The 22,094-nt window shown below is 32.1% G+C and overlaps 2 protein-coding genes across 2 annotated transcripts; one reads left to right on the top strand and one right to left on the bottom strand.

Annotated features, from left to right (window-relative positions):
* The first annotated feature begins 7,095 nt into the window (after nt 1-7,095).
* LOC141721495 (uncharacterized) lies at nt 7,096-13,126 on the top strand. Its single transcript, XM_074524437.1, has 9 exons — nt 7,096-7,381; nt 8,404-8,647; nt 8,733-8,882; nt 10,862-10,919; nt 11,008-11,100; nt 11,659-11,757; nt 12,012-12,103; nt 12,499-12,558; nt 12,665-13,126. The coding sequence occupies exons 1-9, from the start codon at nt 7,203-7,205 to the stop codon at nt 12,917-12,919; spliced, it is 1,230 nt and encodes a 409-aa protein (XP_074380538.1). The 5' UTR covers nt 7,096-7,202; the 3' UTR covers nt 12,920-13,126.
* A 98-nt stretch (nt 13,127-13,224) lies between these two features.
* Nucleotides 13,225-15,787, bottom strand: LOC141721496 (uncharacterized). Its single transcript, XM_074524438.1, has 2 exons — nt 15,542-15,787; nt 13,225-13,954 (listed from the first exon to the last, which is right to left on the bottom strand). Exons 1-2 carry the CDS (start codon nt 15,701-15,703, stop codon nt 13,385-13,387), a joined length of 732 nt encoding a protein of 243 aa, XP_074380539.1. The 5' UTR covers nt 15,704-15,787; the 3' UTR covers nt 13,225-13,384.
* Between the last annotated feature and the right edge of the window lie 6,307 nt (nt 15,788-22,094).

Genomic DNA, 22,094 nt, shown 5'->3' with positions numbered 1-22,094 from the left:
TGTATCCTTTCAGAACAACTTTGCCTTTAGATTTACTCACAATTTCACAGTGTTCTTCAAAGAAATCAACATGATAACCTCTGTCACAGATTTGACTTATACTCAGCAGATTGTGTTTAAGTCCTGAGACCAGAGCTACTTCTTTAATTATGACATTTCCAAGATTGATATTGCCATATCCCAATATTTTTCCAATGTTGTCATCTCCATAAGAAACACTTGGGCCAGCTTTCTCCACAAAGTCTGATAGCAGGGCCTTATTTCCAGTCATATGTCCTGAACATCCACTGTCCAGAACTAGAATATTTTTCCTGTTGCCCTGCAATCACAAAGACCACTAATTATTAGTTTTAAGGACCCAGACTTGCTTGGATCCTTTGGCCTTATTAAGTTTGTTAACATTTGCAGCGGATTTAGCATCAGAGTTTATGTTAACATTTTTCTTATCAGAACTTACACTATCAGACTTTGAATCAGAATTTACACTAGAAGGAACAATGAAAACTTTCTTCAAAGAAGGTTTTATTTGATAATAATCATAGTACAAACTATGATATTCCTTACAAGTATAAATGGAATGCCATAAACTACCACAATGAAAACAAGGATTTTGTGGTTTGTATCTAACAGACTGACTCTTAACTCCTGATTTTGAAGGTAAGGAGTTAATATTCTTATTCTTCCTGCAAAAAGAAGCCAGATGGTTAGAACTTCCACAGTTATGACATGTTTTCCTAGGAGCATCAGGAACAGGTTTATAATCATTGCTTTTATTCACACCTTCCTTTCCATTCCTATTTTTCCTAGGTGATTTTACCTTGTTTGCATTCTTAACATCTTTCAGCTTATGCTTAAGCTGCTTCTTTGTCATTAAGCCTATGTTCACTTCAGCTGTCTTTTCCTGTTTTAGTTTGTCAGAAGTTAATTCCTCTTTAACTTCTGATTTCTCATTTTCAGACTTTACAGTTACAAACTTAACAGGTTTTAACTTTGGCTTTTGCTTAACAACAAGCTTAATTTCTTCAGTTCCTTTATCATTCTTATCTTCTCCATAACCTAAGCCCTCTTTCCAGTTTCCACTACTTAGCAAATTTTGAGTTGTTTTGCCAGAGTTAGTCCAAGTCCTGATAATCTCTCTTTCCTTTTCTAACTCAGTTTTTAGAGATTCATTCATTTTTAGCACTTCATCCCTAACATAAAAAGCATCATCTCTATCCTTCTGAGTTTGATGGAACATGACTAACTCTTTTTCTAAGAAATCATTTCTTTTCTTAAAAGCAAGATTTTCAGAAGTTAATCTTTCACATGTTAAAGTTTGATCTCTATAACTAACAAACATGGTTTTAAGATATCTTCTCAACTCATTAATATCATCAGTATGAAAAGCATAAGTAGTCTGAGGTACCTTTGTTTCAGCAGCTTCAGAACTGCTCTCAGCACTTTCTTTATCAGCATTTACCATCAATGCATAGTTCTTCTCACTTTCAGAGTCTGAGGTGTCTGTCCAGCTTTTCTGCTTTGTGACAAGAGCCTTGCCTTTGTCACCCTTTTCCTTCTTGCAATCAGGAGATATGTGGCCTTTCTCACCACAGTTATAGCATTTAACATTGGTATAATCTCCTCTGTCAGACTTTCCTCCTCTGCCTTCAGATCTTCTGAAATTCTTCTTATCAGAACTTATGCCTTTCCTGGAAAACTTCTTTCCCTTCCTGAACTTCCTATATGCAATCTTTGTGATTCCTTTCACCATAAGAGCACACAGCTTCATCATCTCCTCATCAGCATCAGTCTCAGGCAAGCTTTCAGAATCTGAGTCATCATCACTTTCAGAACTTGATGACTCAGTTTCAGACTTTATAACAAGAGCTTTACCCTTGTCTTTCCTTGAGGAAGCTGCTTTGGGGGATTCTTCTTCAGCCTTAAGAGCAACTGTCCTTGACTTTCCTCCTTTCCTCTTGCTTCTTTGTTCCATCTCAAGTTCATGAGTCTTGAGCATTCCATAGATTTCATCAAGAGTTGTTTTATCAAGATTGTAATTATCTCTTATTGTTGTTGCCTTCAAATCCCAGCATTCAGGAAGAGCTAACAGGAATTTAAGGTTTGAATCTTCAAAATCATACTCTTTGTCAACCAATGACAAATCATTCAAAAGTTTGACAAATCTATCATATAAATCATTCAATGACTCATTAGTCTTTGAGTCAAAGTGTTCATACTCTTGAGTGAGTATTGTCTTCATGTTCTTCTTAATTGTGTCAGTTCCCTGACACCTTGTTTCCAGAGCATCCCATATCTCCTCAGCAGTCTTGCAGTTGATTACCCTGTTTGACATTACATTATCAATGGCACTATGCAGTAAGTGTCGTACCTTAGCATCCTTAGCAATTGATGCTATATCTTCAGCAGTATAATCACTCTTCTCCTTTGGTACGGTCTTTGCTGATTCACCTGCAACTGCAACTGCGAGCTTGGTTGGTTTGTGAGGCCCTTCCTTGATTCTATCAAGGTATTCTGGATCTGTTGCTTCCAGGAACATGGTCATCCTTACCTTCCATATGGGATATTCAGATGGTCTCAGTATGGGAACTCTGATAGTCTCATACCGACTTTGAATTTGTGTCTTTGGAGGTTCTTCAGTTTTGGTAGGCTTAGTTGGAGTTTCTCTGTCAGACATGATTGTGTTTGGATCTTTAACTGTATGTGTGTTAACAGATTAGCTCTGATACCACTTGTTAGGTCACACACACTGTAGAGGGGGGTGAATACAGTGTATAATACAATCAAATCGAACTTTAATATATTAAGTAACAGAAAACAAACTTTATTGAAACAATAAACTCTGTTACAGTATGGAACTGTTACCTCTCAGTGATGAACAAATATCACGAGAGCTGCTAGGGTTACTATGAATAATCTTCTCGAATATGATAATACTTATAGTGTAAACCCTATGTCTGTGTTTATATACTACACAGTTACAAGATAATCGCTAATTGATATGGAATATAATTCTGCTTCCTAAAATATATCAATCAGATATCTTTTCTTCCAAGTATTCCATTCTTCATGGAACTCCTTCTTCATGCATATCTCTTCTTATATTTATCTCGATCTTCTTTCCTTTAATCATCTACTGTCCTTATCTGATCGTCCTTCAGCACTTAAGTTCTGATATCTAACTTCTGATGATTATCTCCTGATAATATAAGTACTGATATCCTTAAGTCCTGACTTCCAGTATAAGTACTGATTAATGGTTAAGTACTGACTTGTCCTGTTAAGTAAGATCTGAAATCTAAACATAAATTATATTAGTCATGACATTATCAAATATATCTAACATTATAGATCAGTACATATAGTTTATTTAAATAAAATTCAAGATTTTGGTCAACTCTGTATTCAACATATAGCGAGGGACAACCCTCCTATACAGCCAGCGGGGAGGACGGCACTACTAGCAAAGGCCTTTTGACGAAAACGCCGCAGGCGTGAAGCGTGGTAGGCCCGCGCCGGGGGAGCATAGGGAGGAAAGGGGGCCCGGATGGTGGAAGCGCCAGGGGAGGCCAGGTCATTTGACGAAAATGGAGGGCTTTTCCCTATTAGAGAAGGCCCTAATAGAAAGAGCTGTTAGCATGTGATTGCATAGTCGATGTTAATATGCGCCCTGATCATGGATTACAAAGGCAGAGTTTCTCTTTGAAGACAATGAACAAGAAGCCACTAAGCTTACCAGAAAGAGGAAGACAACTGCAGATCCAATTCCTGATGCACAAGTTCAAGAAAAAGCATCAGAGTTCATCCCTAAACCACTACAAGCTGGTGTTACAGGATTTGTCTCTGGTGTTACAAGTCAAGCTAAGGTTGTGATATACGGTATACTCACTTGCTTTCTTTCACGAGAGTCAATGCTGATTCCGAGACTTATCCTACCTAATAAAGCGGCAACGACTTATGGTTCTAGTAGCACAAAATATAGAAACTCTAGCTTCTACGGCTAAAGCATCTAGCAAAGAGTCAAACTGAACTAAAGACCAAACAGAAGGCGGCTACTCACGTTTTTAATTAATTGAAAGTAGGTATCACCCCCCACTCAACTGAATCAAGGTTTGTACAGCTTGATGGAACCACTCACTTCCCATTCCTTTCGTCACAAGATCTTCGAGAATGGAAAAAAGAAACCAAAGGTCTTCAGACTCACCTACCTTTACGCGTGCGCCCGGAAAGATAGGCCGACTGCTGAGCCCACTCTGGCTCAGCCACACCACCCAGAGTACGAGCCGCCCGAGAAGCAAGCTATTACAGCGAGCGGCTGGAGCAGTATGGAGCCGAGGAGCAAAACAGGTTTTCTTTTCTTTTTTAGCTCGATCCCGCCCTTAGACTCGTTACGTTGTTCGACTGAACTCATCGGCTCCACGCTCTATTCGGCCGGAAACCGGTTCGAGAACCTTCTCTCATAGATTCCCTTCACCAAGTCATCGCCAGCAATCATCTCTTCTCCCTTGGTGGATAAGGGCGAGTTCCTTTCTTGTCTTGCCCAAAAACTTTCTTTATTCTCATTGGAGAAAGACTCTCCCGCGGCACTTGTAGTTTTTTATTTGTAAACATACTAACGGCATTATACAGATTAAATTTAATCGTTTCGTTTTAAACGTACACTTACTGTCCTGTTTATATTCATTCGTTAAATATAAAATAACGGGTAAGAAAATATAAGTGAGGAAGCATTTGAAACTCCTAACGTTATAGAGGGGGACATGTAGTTTGTTGGAGAGAAATTTTATCTCTATTTCTTCAAAATTTGACTCAAGAGCCTATATAAGGATATTGTTGAAATTGCTCTGCAAACATTATAATTGCATGATGCATAAAAAACTCTAGATAATGACCCGTGCCTCGCACGGGTTATTATGCTAGTTAATATTAAACAAATAAATAAAATATAAGTTTTTGGGTAAAAAAATTATGAAATATATTAAAAATATATATTTAGATTAACCTTATTTACATATTATAAAATTAGGTAATTGTTTTAAAAATAAATATGCATATATCTATTATAAATATACGTTTTTTTATTATAAATATTAATATTTAATTATAATATTTATTTATGTCGTATATTTCACGTCGTGTCGTGTACTCGAAGGGAAAACATAAAACTGACACTAAATCTCGGCCGTCTATTTTCGTGGTCGTATATTTTCGTATCGTGTACTTAAAAGACAAACACAAACACTAAATTTTCATGTCGTTTCGTGTCGTGTATGTCGTTTGTAGTCCAAAATTGTCGGGTCTGCATGGGAGGCTAATTATTTGGAAAGTATAATCGTGAATATCAACAAATTGTTATTGTGCATTCTTTTGAAATGGAAAGTCTAATTTAAATAATTGAGCGTTTTATGGCCGTCTCAAGGTGATTTATCGGGTGTTAGCCCAAATGTCATTATTTGATGGAGAATGATCTTCAGTGTCATTTTGAGAAAAAATGACCTCAAATATTACATCATTTTTGTTATTAATAAAAAACGCAATTGTGTCTGATATTTTTTTATTTTTTTTATTTTTTTAAATCGAAAAACACATTTTCAAATAATGTTATTTAAAGTAGAAACACGATTCCAAATTTTGATTTCAATGTTAACGCAAAATGCATTAGCGTTTTGCGTTTTTTTTAATTTTTTTATCCAAAATATGCAATAATGTTATATTTTCAACTTCAAAACTTTATTCTAAGAAGTGTTTTGTTAGTACTTTATTCATATATATATATATAATTCATTTTTTTTAAAAATCTAAGTTGAGAATTAGTTAATCCTAAAATATTTAAAATGGTTAATAATTAGAGTTAGAATAAATCAGGGTTTAGGCTATAGGATTTAGGGCCCCTAAATCGTAAACCCAAAATCGATGTATCATTTATTAATTTATATTTTAATATTTCTAAAAACCAAAAAAAGATTGGTGAACTCTAATATATTGAAAATTATTAAATTAGGGCTCGTTTTTTTTTAATATTTTTGGGTTCATTAAGTCTCAATTAAGATGTAAAATATTAAAATATTTATATATATGAATTAAATACGAATAAAATATCCCTTAAATTAGCGTTTTAAGCATGAAAATATAATATCATTTAACATTTTGGTTTAAAAAGTTAGAAAAAATATTAAAATAATATGAAAATGTTGATCAATTTAACGTTATCCCTGTAAACCAAAGATGGTGTTGGGCTTTTGTAAAGAAAACGTAAGATGAAGTTAAGTTTAAGCATTAGAAAAGGGAAAAAAAATTAAAAAAAAATTGTAGGCGGAATTACGTTTTTGTTAAATAAAAAAAACGCAAGACGAAAATTCATTTTAAATTAAAATTTGAGATCATTTTTTTTAAAATAATATTAAGAACCATTATAACATTTGGGGCCTTTTTTCGATATATATCCTAGGTAAATAGAAAGTTCATTTAAAAAAAAACCCACCACAATCTTTCTTTTACAGCGCAGAAAAAATTACCAAAAATGTGATTTGGTTGATAATTATCTTTAGCTAAAGAAAATCGAAAACGTTAGCTAGCTTTACGTTTTAATTAATAACAATCATATTATTATAATTTTTTTCTAATATTACTAGATTTATATTCTTTGTTATTTTAAGAACGTGCAATGAACTCTTTTCAGATATATTAAAATTTTATCATTTAAATATAAAAAATATTTGATTCTTGTCAAAACTAACTATACTTGGAAATGAATTGTATCAGAACATAATAACCGAAGTAACTAATTTTTTATTTAAAAAAAGTTTATCATCTAACCATCAAACATGTGAGATGATCGGGGTCATTTGCATAATAATTTTTTTTTATACTCACTTGGAGAAACAACCATGTCGAAAATTTCTAGCCACGTAATCTGAAAATAGTAAAAAAGACAAAAAAAACACCGAATATAATAAAATATGAATATATAAATTATGGGAAATTTCAAATACAATTGATCTAAAAAAAAATTATGATACGTGTATGTGTGCTCATTGTCCAAATCTCAAAGGCAAAGACTGATAAAATGATAATAAAAAATGACTTGGAAAAGGGGTCAATTAATTTCCATAAACCAACAAAAAATAGGCGAGGGTTTTTCATTTCCAATCCATCACTGTAGCTCCAAAACCTCAGCCCCAAAATCAAAAGATCAGTGAGCCACAATGAGTCAAGTAATAGGCAGATCAATCTCTCGCAACTCAGCGAGATTTCTTCATTTCTCTCCCCCAATTTTAAACCAACAACGCTCTGTTATCACCGCTTCACTTGTTTCTAATTTACACTCTTCCTCCCCTTTTTCAACTGCCTCTGTTCGTAACTTTCGTTCCGGCCGCGATCTCAAGTATTCTTCGTTTCCTTTTATGTATTTTATTTCTGTTTGCTGATTTCGTTATTTTTTTGTATATTTTTGCGAAATGTTTTACTCTGAAATGTGAAATGTTGTCTCTCTTTTTTTATGATATTGGTTAGTTGAACCACAATACATGAGAGAGAGATGATTGATTAATGATACTACGTGAGAGAGAGAGAGTTGAAATTGATTAATTATACAACAGAGAGAGAGAGAGATGAAATTGATTAATTATAGTACAGACAGAGAGAGAGAGAGAGGGGGGGAGAGAGAGAGAGAGAGAGAGGGAGAGAGGGAGGGAGGGATGTAATGATTAATTTTCCAATTACATGAGAGAGAGAGAGAGAGAAGAGAGAGAGAGAGAGAGAGAGAGAGAGAGAGAGAGAGAGAGAGAGAGAGAGAGAGAGAGAGAGAGAGAGAGAGAGAGAGAGAGAGAGAGAGAGAGAGAGAGAGGGAGGGAGGGAGGGAGGGATGTAATGATTAATTTTCCAATTACATGAGAGAGAGAGAGATGTTTATTTGAATTTGTAGGGAGAGATGTTGATTTGAATTTGCTAATTATATACCACATTGTCTGCTATATATTTTGCAAGTGTAGATGCAGTGGTGCTTACTTTGAATTCTGTTTCTGTTCATGTAGTTTTTGGTAATATACGAAATGAAAGTGTGTGTAATTACAGATATGTTATTGCTATTGTATACGACATCATTTGTTCTACTGCATTTTGTTATATGTTAAAAAACAAACAAAACGATGTCTTTGTTTGTGTTTATTTTTGCCAAAATATGAAATTGAAACGCAATATGTTTTTATTATTTTGTTGATATGGTATTAGTGATATGTGAATTTGTTTTAGGTGAGAAAATTAAGGGAATTGAACTAATGTTTGTCAAATATAGGTGTTATTGTAACTTTAGATACAATAGTTTGTGAAAAGAAGTTAGTTTGTTATTGTCGTATTGATTTATGAACTTTTAGTGTAATCTCTGATTTGTGTATCATTTGTGGGTAGTTATGACATTGAACCACCGATGAACTGGGGGCTTCGTATTGTGCCCGAAAAGAGAGCCTACGTGATTGAGCGATTTGGGAAGTACGTCAAAACCCTCACACCTGGAATTCACCTCCTGATTCCTTTTGTTGATCGAATTGCTTATGCTCACTCGTTGAAGGAAGAGGCTATTCAGATTCCCGATCAGACGGCTATTACCAAGGATAATGTCAGCATCTCCATTGATGGCGTTCTCTATGTGAAGGTATAGATACCTTTAATCTAGCCCTTTAGACTTAGATTTGACTATCTATGTTGAATGGTCTTATAATGTATATTAATACTTGCAGATTGTAGATCCGAAATTGGCTTCTTATGGAGTTGAAAATCCGCTCTATGCAGTTATTCAACTTGCACAGACAACTATGCGTAGTGAGATTGGTAAAATAACGCTGGACAAATCTTTTGAGGAACGAGACACTCTCAATGTGAAGATAGTGGTCAGTATTCATATTCCTAATCTGTTTATCCGTGTTTTTGCAGTCACATATTTTTTTCATGAATTGTCATTTGCACATCAGTTGGAAAAAGTGTTCTTTTGTGTTAAAGTGCACAGTAGATTTTATTTCATTTGAAAGTATGCTGTGGTACACATAATCTTGAAATCTGATTTACGACTAGCTTTAGCTTAGGGATTATGGTGGTTGACTCTAAAAGAATAGCTGACTGCCAAAGGTATTGTCTAGCTTTAAAGTAGATTTAAATTTTAGTGGGGTACTCCTTTGTAGAGTGAATTGGAATAATGGACGTGATAACTGATTCATAAATATTACAATGAATAATATAGCCGAACATCTAAAATACTTGGAAAGAACAACGTAGGGAATGAGGGACTAGTTTGTTCGTTATATATGAGGAGCCTGAGAAGATGTAGGAATAAGGGTCTTAAAGAGCATTCCCAGCAAGTGGACGTTTGGTACCTTAAATACTGTGAAGTGTATTCGTCCTTGTTTAAGAGTGCTGCAGCTCTAACCAAAAAGTGGTCCATGCCCGGCGAAGTGACCCTGGACACTTGCTTAAAAGTGGCAGCTTTAAGTATTTTTATAAATACTCTGAAACAGCTAGTTATAAAGAAAAGATTAATTATTAAAAGAATGCTAACATTGTTTTGTTTAAAAGAATTTAAGATGAGTATAAATTTAATATTCATTATAAAGCTCTAATATATCACCAAGGCGCTAAACTGTTAGTTTAGACATAAATTTCGTATTAGTTTCATATACCACCTAAGAATTGCAGATGAAATTCTGTTAGCTTTCCAGCTCTTGCATGTCAGCTAGATAGAATGCCATATTTTCAGAGGATGGTGGTTTTCTTAAAAATGGAGTCGATGCTCACTGCGAGGAAATGACCCCTTCTTCTATGCTTTATGCTTGAAACTTGGCTGGTCTGCCCGATTTTTTTCCCATAATTTAAATATCTTGGAAGAGGTTGATTATTGAAGTGCACTTTTTAACTGATACACCTTACACAACTTATTTGAGTCAACTGGATAGAAATGCATCAGTGATGTGATGACAGAAAGTGAGGGTATAGTTGAACGACTACATTGAAATTACGAAACAATAAGGTTTTGAAAATTGCAACGAGCAGATTGGATGATAAACATAGGTGTGACAGACTTAATGTAGTTGTAGAATGAACAGATTTTTTATTTGAAATTTATCATAATTTTAATTGCTAAGAAATATATTTTTTGACAGAATTATATCAGGGGATAAACAGTACCAGTGTCCAATGTACATAAAACTTCATCTAGTTCATGATAATTTCTAATTAATTTCTTTCCCAGATTTTGGTAAAAAGATTATGTTTTAACATTTGGAATTGTGGTTATGTGTTTCACATGACCAATAGAATGAAGCCTATAGATATTTTTCGTTGCAAAATATGTCTGAGATGATTTACATTATAATTTGGGAGAAGATATTAAGGTTGTAATTTGACTATTAGCGATGATGCGCATTAGGATGCCAGTTTAAATATATGCCGTGTGCTAACTGCTAAGTGAAAGAACTTGGTGAAAGGTGATATATGCCAATTCTAGACCTCTTCTAGCACTAGGAGCACCTTTGTCACAGTCGAACACTACTTAATACATTAAATTCTCGTTTTTTCAAGTAGGCTCACATATATGCCTTTTCAATATTTTCAAACATTCGCATTGAATATAAGGAAACTTGAATTATGTTTTTTTTGCATGCTAATACATACATATATATATGTGTGTGTGTGTGTGTGTGTGTGTGTGTGTGCTCTATGACATGTGAAGTATTATGACTAACCCTATTCTAGCTTAACATATGGCCTTCGTGATTCCAGTATTAACTTCAAATTACTAACTTCTTGACACTATTGTCAGAGCATTATCATAAAACTGTGCAGCTTATACAAAACCTATGTACTTTGACAATGACAGATGGCTATAAATGATGCTGCAAAGGATTGGGGTCTCAAATGTCTTCGTTATGAAATAAGTAAGTTTGTAGTTTCTGATTTGTGGAATGCAACACCCCTACAGTACTTGAGTGAGAGCTCACGAATTTTGTTATACTATTTCTTTAGAGGATATTTCTCCTCCGCGTGGAGTAAAGGCTGCTATGGAGATGCAGGCAGAAGCTGAGCGTAAGAAGAGAGCTCTTGTTTTGGAGTCTGAAGGTAATTGATTTTTATACCTTTCTTCTTTAACTCCTCCATGGTCTAATATGTTCATTACTATTACTCTGCTAAAAATGGTTAAATCTTGGCGGGGGGCCTTATTCAAGAGGGAAATAAGTATATAATGCCAAGTGATGACTGTCTCAAATTAGAAATCTTTTGTTGTATGGAATTGTTTATGAAAATTTTAAGAAATCAAGTTCACCTGGAGTGGAGGAGATGTTTTGGACGTCGTACTTTTGTACCATGTGAACACAATATGATATACAAACAGTTTGATTAGACACTATTAATACTCATATAATGGTTTAGGACAATTTTCTTCAAGGTGTGTATTAAGAAACAGAATACCCTAGTATTCCCCTTAAAGAAACTAGGGATGTGGTTTCAATTGCTGCAAAGTTACTATTTCCTTCTGAGACTAGACAGCCTGGTTGAGAAAGACTTCCTTAAGGCATACTTTTTATCCCATGGTTATACGTATCAAAATTGCGTGCAATTGTATGCATATTTTTTCCATGGATATTTCTTTACTTTGTTATGTGTTTATGAATGCAGGAGAAAGGCAGGCGCATATCAATATAGCAGACGGAAAGAAGAGTTCAGTTATTCTTGCTTCAGAAGCTGCAAAAATGGACCAAGTTAATAGAGCTCTAGGTAAGTGATCCTATCATAGATAGAGTTATGGTTTAATGTGTCCTGTGCAGTAGGTATTAACTAGCATGTCTACTGCATAATAACTCAAATAAGATCATAATGCAACTTTAGTGAAGTAAACTTAATATAATTGCTAGATTTATAGCTAATAAGGCTCATACAACCTTTATACATTAATGATTAGTATGGTAGGAAGCCATCAGTTATACTTTTGAAGTTCCATTCACTGAAATCATCTCTTTACTATTTATCAGGAGAAGCAGAGGCCATACTAGCTGTTGCACAGGCAACAACCCAAAGAATTGCTATGGTTTCACAGGCTCTTAAAAACCATGGAGGGGTGGAGGTAAGTTTATCATTGCTCTAAATTTCGCTTATGATATTTTATAGTTAGTAGTTAGTACTATCCTGTAGTAAAGCCTGTATTTTTTTTATTTTACAAGTTGTTTCTTCTGTTGCAATAGAAGAACAACTTGCAATAAAAAGCATTTCGGAAGTTCAAAAAGCTGGGAATAATTTGTGAATAACTATTAACACCCTCTAAACTAGAAAAGAAAATTCTGTGAGTGATTTGTGTTTCAGCTTGACATGCTTTCAATGTAAGAAGTCCAAATAACTTTGTATTGGATATAATTTCATACATCGACGTCATTTATCGAAAATGTAGAAACAAAAGGTTGAGAGTTCATTGATTCTGAACATATTTTGTGCAAACACACTAATATGCATGTTAAAATTCAGGCAGCAACTTTGGGAATTGCCGAACAATATATTGATGCCTTTGGAAATCTGGCAAAGAAGGTAAAACACAACACACACTGTTGCATGTCTTTTATGTTATGCTGATATAACCAATTTCTATTCTGTTTGGGTGATATATGTATGTGTGTGTCTGATGGTCTTCTAGGGTAATACGTTGTTGCTTCCTGCAAATGCTTCATCTCCTGCGAGCATGATAGCTGAAGCCCTAGGTATATACAAAAACCTAACCAGCAACAGTTCTGTGTCTGACCTTGCGGAGATTTCTGAAGACACAAGTGTCAAGGATAAGCACTTGTCTGAAGATTCTGTTAAGGAGAACAAGAAATCCAGTAAACGCAGTATTCCAGGTGATGCAGCCCAACCTGTTTTCTCTCTCCAAAGCCCTAAAAGACATGATTAGAGTGGGTGCAGACAATTCATCAGTGCCACTTGATTTTGTAGCATTTGAGTAATAGTTGCTCTCACAGGTTGAAAGATTTGCATTAAATATTTATGCACCAGTTCAAAGATGATTGCAGGAGAAATGATTCGGATTTGTATTGTCTGGTCATCTGCATTTGGTTAACAACATTGCTCATAATTGGCTAGTATATTTTGTTACCATCAATAGCCAACGGTTGCTCATAATTGGCTACTATAATCTCAAGTTTACTCAATGATTCGATACTTATTTTTCTCAATAAAATATTCCATTTTACCCGTTATAATAACCATTATAACAGAATCATTAGCTATAACATCATACTTTTATTACAAACATATATTAAAATTCAAATTTATTAGCAAAACACACTTCATAACGATTTTTATTACAGATTCAACTTCGATTGAACCCCAATTTATTTCCTTGTAATTTTTTCAACCCTCACGGCTCTCCTGCCTCCGCTACGCGATGGCCTTGAATACGATCTTCTGCAGCTCCGGCCATATCTAACGTAACATCCAGAAAGTAAAGCAAGCTCACCAGAACAACACACGAAACGAGCATCGGAATAGGTCCAAATATCCAAAGAAAAAGAGGAAATGAGAAGTAGAAAGCCCTCAATCCCAACGACCAGAAATAACTTCCCCGGTTCACTGTTTTCGCGACATACTCAGAACTGAGACGCTGATCGTAACCTTTACCATAAGCAGCTAACTTCTTGCAAGGTACGTTGATCAACATGCTTGCATGGCTGTAGTATCGAATTGATTGTACATTTAGCAAAAACGCCAGTAAAAAGCAAACCATTATGCAAAACAACTTCAAGGAGTAGCTAAATGCACTTTTGTCGCCAAATACGAATACGGTTGAGCGATCGCCCAAGGCACCATTCTTGCCGGTCATTAACATGGCCATAAGCGAAGTTAGCAAAATGGCCGTTGACGCCAAGACGGTTGACGCCATTATGTTGTTTCTCAATGTTTGTACAGCCAGGATACCCTTGGATGGTTCCTGCAACCATCATAAGCAAAACCTGAAATTCTGCATTTATTTTCAAGTACTAAATATCGAAAACTGATAAAAATCGATTATGGGAGTTATATGAGTACTGTTAAAAGAGAATAAGATCTTGCCTTCCTCTACCACCATAAGGGTTTAGATGGACTTGTTACATAATATGATATCAGAGTTCGGTTTATGGAGTGACTCGGGTTCGAATTCTTCCACTCCCATTTATTTAATTTAAGTATTTGTTATTGATATATGTACTGGTATTGGTTGTATTTGTTGTTGTTAATCGTAACAAAATGTATCGTACGATACTTAACAAGTACGCTGTGTATTTTTAACGATAAAGTTCTGAATTTTTTATTTAATTTTGTAATTACAAAAATGCCCATTACATTTACATTAAAAATTACTTTATACTGATCTAAGTTGGCCGAGTACGTGCTTAGTACACAAGCAAAATCTGAGTTCCGGTACCAAAAATTCTGAATTTTGTTAGTTCAGTTCATTATTGATACTCGACTTTTATAGGCACACAATATCTTTAAAATCAATAACTAGTACAATCGCGACTAAGTAGATAATGAACTGTTTCTAGGTTGGACTATAGTCCCTGAACTGCAACTAAAAATTACTTCATTTGGCCGTTTGACTTTTTTTGACGTATTTCTAAGAGTTCTGAAAATATAGTAAAAATTAAAATTTTTTAAATTTATTTTTTTCGAATTAAAATTTAACATATAGTATACTTTAATTTCGAAAAAGAAAAATTAAAAAATAATTATTTAAGCTACATATTCAAAATATATTGAAATGTGTGCAAAAAGTCAAACGACTTATGTAATGAACAAAAGTAATTACTCTCTGGTCCATAATATAAATCACCGGACCATAATATAAATTGATTGATTTTTTACACACATGTCAATATATTTTGAATGTACAATTAAAATAATTATTTTTCTTTTTATTTTCTAAATTAAAAAAAAAAATATTTAAAATTTTAATTTAAATAACATTTTATTAATAATGTGTACATGTGCATATAATAAATACAAACTTTTAAAATTTTAGCTTATTTTGATTGGTTTTTACTTCTTCCTAGTGGTGACTCCTGCATTCAGAACAATTACACTAATCAAAATACTCCAAATTTATTGATTTAAGTGTAGCTTGTGTTCATGAACACACTAAACAAACTCATTCGATAAATAGTGCAGTGGCAACTGGCAACTAAGCGATTACTCGCTGCGCACGCTTAAATGAGAGTCGGTTAACTAGGCCTAGTCAGCCAATTCTTACAACACTTCAAAAAATAACACATCTAACCATTTTCGTGTCCTACCAAACATACTAGGTTTAATTTGATTAATACAAAGCATCAACCCAGATTGGGCTATAACTATCAATATACAGCTACAGTAAGGGTATTCGATAGATATAAATAAAAGAATGAAGTTATAGTATCCAAGGTATGCATGTGTGGTGCAGTGGTTTAGTTCTTGTCCTCCTTTCGGAGGGTTTACAGTTCGACTCCGTGTACTTGTGTGATTGATTGTAAGATAAAAAAGTAACTACGTATGTACGTACCTCCATCATAGCGTTAACCCAGAAACGTCGATTTGTAGCATTGATACCAATAACAGTTGTAGAAGGACGTTTACGAATCTGATAATACAGCCAAATGTGATATCCCACCATTATCGCTAACCCTGTCGGTACCATCACGTAATCCAGCATTTGTTTCGTCATTTTTTGTAGGTTTATAGTGTTGATATTCTTGTTTTTGTGCAGCAGAGAGGGTTTTGTTTTGAAGTGCAAATGTAGAAGAATGGAAAGCAACGTATAAATAGAAGCCACAGACGTAGAATACAAGTCCAAATTTAACACGAAAGTCGAAAGTATGGGGTTTGGCTTTTACTCATTTAGTCAACACCCATAATATTAACAGCATGCATCTCTGTACGTGTGCCGCCATGGACCAGGGACATCAAAATCTATGCCATATAAAGTTATCTTTTTATCAACATTAATATCCGTAATATACGTCCACAACAATAAAAGTATTTTAAAATGTGTGCAAAAGTCAAAGTAATAAAAAAAGAAGAGAATATTGCGTAAGGACAGTAGGGACGTAAATATCGAGGTATTATAATATATTCTTATTAGGATTTTAAAATTGTTCGCAAGTGTGAAATGTAAATCTTACATTGACAATAATTAAAATATTTGATTTTTTTATAAGTACAAGTCAATATATAACGTAAATTAAATCGTTAACTCTCTTGTAAATTGGCCAGAAAGTACAACGGCACTTCTTAAGTTCTGTATGTGTGCTTTTCAGTAGAATGAGAACCTCGCTCCTATAAGGGGGGTAATTGTAACTTTTCAAATCGATTAACATGAAAGTGTTTGGGATTTTTATGAGTTCATGTCAACAAGTAATGTATATTTTATTATTTACTTATTTTTTGAATTGGTCTATGAGGAATTGCTATATTTGTATGCGTTTGTGAACTTGAATTTTACATATTACAAGAATAACGCTTTTATCGACTATCGAAACGGTCATTATAAAATTAAAATCGGTCGATATTTATAAATAACAAAAAAAATAAAAACGGTTGAATTATCGGAGAAAGAAAAAATAATTTTTAATTTTGAAATTTAGATGGTTACAAAACGAAACTAGCATACTGAGGTAATATTTTATTTTAAAATAAAAAAACACCTCTTGATATTTAATTATATATTTAATGTCAAATTGGAAGAATGACAATATTCATATTATACCTCTAGCATTGTCCTTGCTCTGAAGGACATATTTAAGTGGGCATCGGGTGACCATCATCCCCCAAAATTTTTGACAATAATTTATACTAGATTAGGTCCCGGGCAATTGCCCGGATATTTTATATTTATTTTATTTAAGTAAACATAAAAAATTTAGTATCATAGATTTAAGTCGCGCGAAATAATATATTTCAAGTTGATTTAATTAATTTAAATAATATTATTGACATATTCGAGCTTTTTCAAATAAATTAAATAAAAATACTAAATATTTAATAATTATGATACGTAAAAATAAATATTATATACACATATTAAAAATTGTAATCAATATATTTTAATAATAGAAATTTTAAATAGATGAAGTATCTTAGTAAATATTATTGATGAAAGATAAGGAAATTGTGAAATTAATAGTAGAGAAAAAAAGTAAAGAAAATCAGGGGAAATAGAAAATGTTTTTTTTAAAAAATAATATATTTAATTGATGAGTAATTTAAATAAAAATATTGATGATAGTTGATACTTTGAGATATGTAAGAATAGAGAATTATTGAAATTAAAGAAATGAAGAGGAAGGACTGATTGATAATTAATAGAAATGTAAATGGATGAAGAAATGGGTAGGAGAGAAAATTAGTTAGTGGAAACAAAGATGAATTTTTTTTTAATGCAGCGTAATTAATAGTTTTGAAAAATACTCTCTCAGTTCCGGCCAATTGTTATCGTTTATGAGAGAGTGTCCGACACACATTTTAAGATGAATAGAAAATACAGCTCTATACTTTATAATTTTTTTTTTCTGAATAAATAAAAATGTTTAAACTTTATTTTATTTGATTTTATAAATGTTCTATAAAATGCTTTTATCCGGTAAAAAACCCCATCCCCTTATATTTGTTTTATTTGATAATCTTCCTTTTACGGGAAGAATTTCTATCCTTTTGATTAGGTTTGGTTTGTTTTATGGATCTATATTATTGGTGCTTTGATTTGGCTTTTTCTTCGATTTAAATTGGACTTATTAAAGTCGAGAATTTACAGCCAATCTTGTGATTCCAATTATTATATCTAAGTTTTTTTATTTTTCATTTGTTTCTCCTTGTTTTTATTTTGATTTTTGGCTTATATTTCCACGTTATTTTCTCTCCTCGGTGAGAGGTTTGTTTTTCGCTTCTGTAAGCGGGGGTTCTTGATTCAAAATTGTATATGGAATCGCAATTCTGGTCGATAACTCAAACAATTGCTCATTCGGGACATGATGAAGAGTGTAATAATTGAACGAGAATGCATGAAGTGAATACTTGTATTTATATATACATCATCTTCAAAATATCGTTTAACCGCCTCTACATAAAAATAGCCGATTAAAATTTATTATCTATTTGACTAGGTCATTGATATAAATATCGTATGATTTTTTATTAATGAATTAACATCTTTATTCTTAAATGAAAAGATTTCGATCAAAATTTTGCCCTTCAATTTTTTTCGAATATCCGAGGGAGAGAAGATCCAAACAAGATCCTGTACCGTTGAACATGTTCAAGATTCTTCTTTAGCTTTCCTTTTCTGTTACGTCAACTTTTTCTTACATTAAATTTGTTTCTTTCTACGAGCAAGAAGCTGCAACTCGTCCTTTTCCGTAGATTATTAAAATCATTTACTCCTCGTAAGTCGTCCCCAGCGTCCTCGTCTCGGTTTCAATAAAAAATTACTATCTCTGTTCAATTGAATTCTATTCATTATTTTTTGACACGTTTTTCAATATTTATATAAATCATAATTTTTTAATATATTTTTATTTTCTTTTTTCTGAATAAAATTTTTATGTTTAAACTTTTATTCAGAATTTCAGTTTTAAAAAAAGAATTATAAATTATATTTTATAAAAATTTCGAAATACGTGAAAATAGTGAACGTATACTACCCGGAGACGGAGGGAGTACTCCAGAAACTCCTCACACCCGAAATCAATAATAAATTTCTTAATCAGACAAGTAAAATTACTCTTCTTGTCCCATTTTAGTTACTAACTTTCACACACAGGTCAATTTTTCATATTTGTGAAGATATTTATGTTATTTTAATAGTTTCACAAAACTGTATCTCGTATTTTATAATTATTGTCAAATTAAACTAATATTCTTACTACGACCAAATAAAATATTCCTATGGTATGAAAAATAGGGAAGAATGAGAATTTACTTGCTAAATAATGTACGAAAATAAGAAAGGATGAATTTTCTCTCTCAAAATACGCGTCTACCTTTTTAATAAAATGAATATTTAAAAAGAATTTGAAGCGTAAAAAAAAATTATAAATATTTAAAACATCAAATTTCAATTCAAATAATTAAAGTGAGAATAATAATTTAATATTAATATCTACATAAACTTCGTTCTTTAATTTCATTATTTATCCGAAGTTAAAATTCACGATACCAACTATCCATAATTTATTTATTTTTTATTTTTTATCCATAGTTTATTAATGGAGAAGTACTTGAATTTAATTGCTAGATTTCGATGGGCCGATGTTACGGGAATCACGCATGCATTAACTTTTTTCACATGATTACTAGAGTATTTTATAGGTCAGGTTGTTACAAATCCGAACTAATCGGCAACTACTCCGAAATGTGTTTTTTACTGCATTACTACTGCATTACTATTGTCTACTCTGTCCCATTGATTTTTATACGTAACGCTTTTCAATGTTTACTTAAAACATAATTTCATAATTTTTAAAAATTTTTTTTTTTGAATAAAAGTTTCATGTTTAAATTTTTATTAAAAAAAAAAATTTGAAAAAATATTACGAAACTATATTTTATAAAAATCTCGAAATACGTGCAAATAATAAAATAAACGTATAATAATCAATGGGACGGAGGGAGTATCTCATACTAAAATAAGACGTGATATAAAAGTTGCAAAATTTTGTTTCAAAACTGGTCTGAGATGTTAACATTTTTAGGGTGTTTTACACGTATATCCTGTTTTGAAAACTGATTTACGAAAATGTCCTATTTATAATTGTATTTATAAAAATATCTTGTATTTGAATTTTTTTATCAATTTAAATTAACCACGGTTAAATTTACTATTTCATATTCATAAATAACTTATATAACTCTTATTACTAATAAATGAATGAACTTTTTTTCCTTCTATAATTTACTTACTAATGGAAGGATTAATTTTTCACAAATAATTTTTCACCAATATAAGCTTCGAAGCTGGTACAGTATAAACAAGACACATTAAGTGCGGGTTGATACAAAGTAATACATAAATCAATTATTTAAAAATCAACAATAATGTGCTGGTTGTTAGATTAAAAATTAAAAAAACTTAAGTTAAAAAAATAAAAAAGATTACAATTCTTGAAATCCAAATCTATAATATTTTAAGTGTTGAATACCATGAGCTACAAACTTGAAGTTTTTTTGAATTCCTATTACAAAGAATAAATTACTATTATTATTAAAGCAACTCAAGATGTTAAAATAACAAAAAATATTAGATTTCACAAGAAAAGAGAATAAAAACTAAAAATCAAAAAATTTTATTTCCTAATTTCTATTTATTAAGATGATATAGCATAACATGATCCCTAGGAAACCTAAATTTACGAAATCTTATAGTGGGGGGATTTTTTTAAAGGCCAAAATAGAAACTGTTTACATCCCAAGAGAGATACAGGAGTAACAAAAATCTAAGATAGTAAATTATTTAGCCCCAATTATAATACTCAGCTGTATTTTGGTCATATAAAGTATACAAATATTTATTTTTATAATTTAATATTTGTTTATAAATTATACGTGAGTTAAAAAATAATTATAGGACGTATTTATAACTATTGAACAAAACGGGACATATCTATAAAGTGTCTTATTAATTTGTGATATAATAGACAATTTCCTTTTTTTTTAATATGAAAATTGGTTTTATTGATTTGTGAAATCAGCCGATTAAATAGACTTAAATTCAACACGAACATCTCTGTTGTTGAATATGATCCCTTGTTTAAAAATGGACAGTTATTTGTGATGTTGACCCCAAGTATCATTATTATTTTATGAAGAATTACCCTCAAAATCATTTTGGGTAAACATGATCCTAAGTGTCACTCCAAAATGGAAATTCAGTGCCAGTTAATTTTTTTGACCAAAAACGCGAATACGTCTTTCGATTCTTCTTTTTTAATTTTTCCATAATATGAAAACACAACTTCAAAGTAAGTTTTGATAGAAAACCTCAGCTTCGTCTTTTATTTTTTGTCAAATTTTTATTTTTTTAAGGCAAAAAGACACTTAAATTCTTGTTTTGGACATTAATTAGAATTCAGCCTTCGTTATGCACTTTTTTAAAACTGTTTTGTTTATCCAAAATGTTTTATTATTTGTTTTTAAGCTAAAAATGTAATTTTAAGGGGTATTTTATTCGTATTTTATTCACATATATAAATATTTTTTAATATTTTTAAAACTCAAATTGAGAATCGGTGAATCCTAAAATATTAAAAAATGATTAATAATTAAAATCTGGTTCCTATGGTTTAGGCTCTAGGGTCTAGTGCCTAAATCCTAAACCCTAAATAATTGTGTAATTTATTTATTTATTTTCTAAACATTTCTAAAACCCAAATGGGGTATTCCTGAACCCTAAAATATTAAAAATTGTTAAATTATGGTCAACGCTTGAATTTTAAAAAATTAATTTAAAATTTTAATATTTTTGAGGACCCAAAAAAAAAGTATGAAAATATAAAATATTAACTAAAAAGGAATGAAAACGTATTTTTAAGTTGTATTTTATTGTCAAAAACGTAAAATCAAGTATTGTGGAGAGTCTCAAAACGTAACTTAAAGTGAAGTAATAAAGTAAAAAAAGAAAGGAAAAACAAAAAACGGCAACTGAAGTTGCGTCTTGAATATACAAAAACATTTTTTTAAACCTCATTTTCAAGTGACATTTAGTGCCATCTTTTATAAAAGTGACGTTAAGAATTATTTGTATCTGAATAGTGACATTTGAAGCCTTTATTCCTTATATTGACAAATCGTTTAATAAAAAACACCGACACTTAGACACTGCGTTATACAATCATACAATATCTTATACAATATATTGCACAGAGCTATAGGACACAAATCTTTAATTTCTTTAACCTTCTGCTTTTTTGGAATAAGAACCAATTTTGTATCATTAGAGCATCCGCAACGCTCAACCCTCTTTTCTCAATTCCTTGACCCCATAACTCAGCCACCTCAGAGAAACTAGACCGGGGGAAACAAATGGCCAATTGCTTCCAATGCAAGGGTCATTTCACTCTTTCTAA

This window comes from Apium graveolens, chromosome 4 (genome assembly GCF_009905375.1).
Source record: "Apium graveolens cultivar Ventura chromosome 4, ASM990537v1, whole genome shotgun sequence".
In the NCBI taxonomy this organism is placed as follows: domain Eukaryota; kingdom Viridiplantae; phylum Streptophyta; class Magnoliopsida; order Apiales; family Apiaceae; genus Apium; species Apium graveolens.
This window is presented reverse-complemented; position numbering and strand designations above follow the sequence as displayed.

Excerpts from the sequence above, each read along its gene's own strand:
- LOC141721496 (XM_074524438.1), bottom strand. The coding sequence starts at position 15,703 with ATGACGAAACAAATGCTGGATTACGTGATGGTACCGACAGGGTTAGCG. Across the intron at positions 13,955-15,541 it reads GGGTTAACGCTATGATGGAG|GAACCATCCAAGGGTATCCT; the intron begins GTACGTACATAC and ends TGATGGTTGCAG.
- LOC141721495 (XM_074524437.1), top strand. The coding sequence starts at position 7,203 with ATGAGTCAAGTAATAGGCAGATCAATCTCTCGCAACTCAGCGAGATTT. Across the intron at positions 7,382-8,403 it reads CGTTCCGGCCGCGATCTCAA|TTATGACATTGAACCACCGA; the intron begins GTATTCTTCGTT and ends ATTTGTGGGTAG. Across the intron at positions 8,648-8,732 it reads ATGGCGTTCTCTATGTGAAG|ATTGTAGATCCGAAATTGGC; the intron begins GTATAGATACCT and ends TAATACTTGCAG.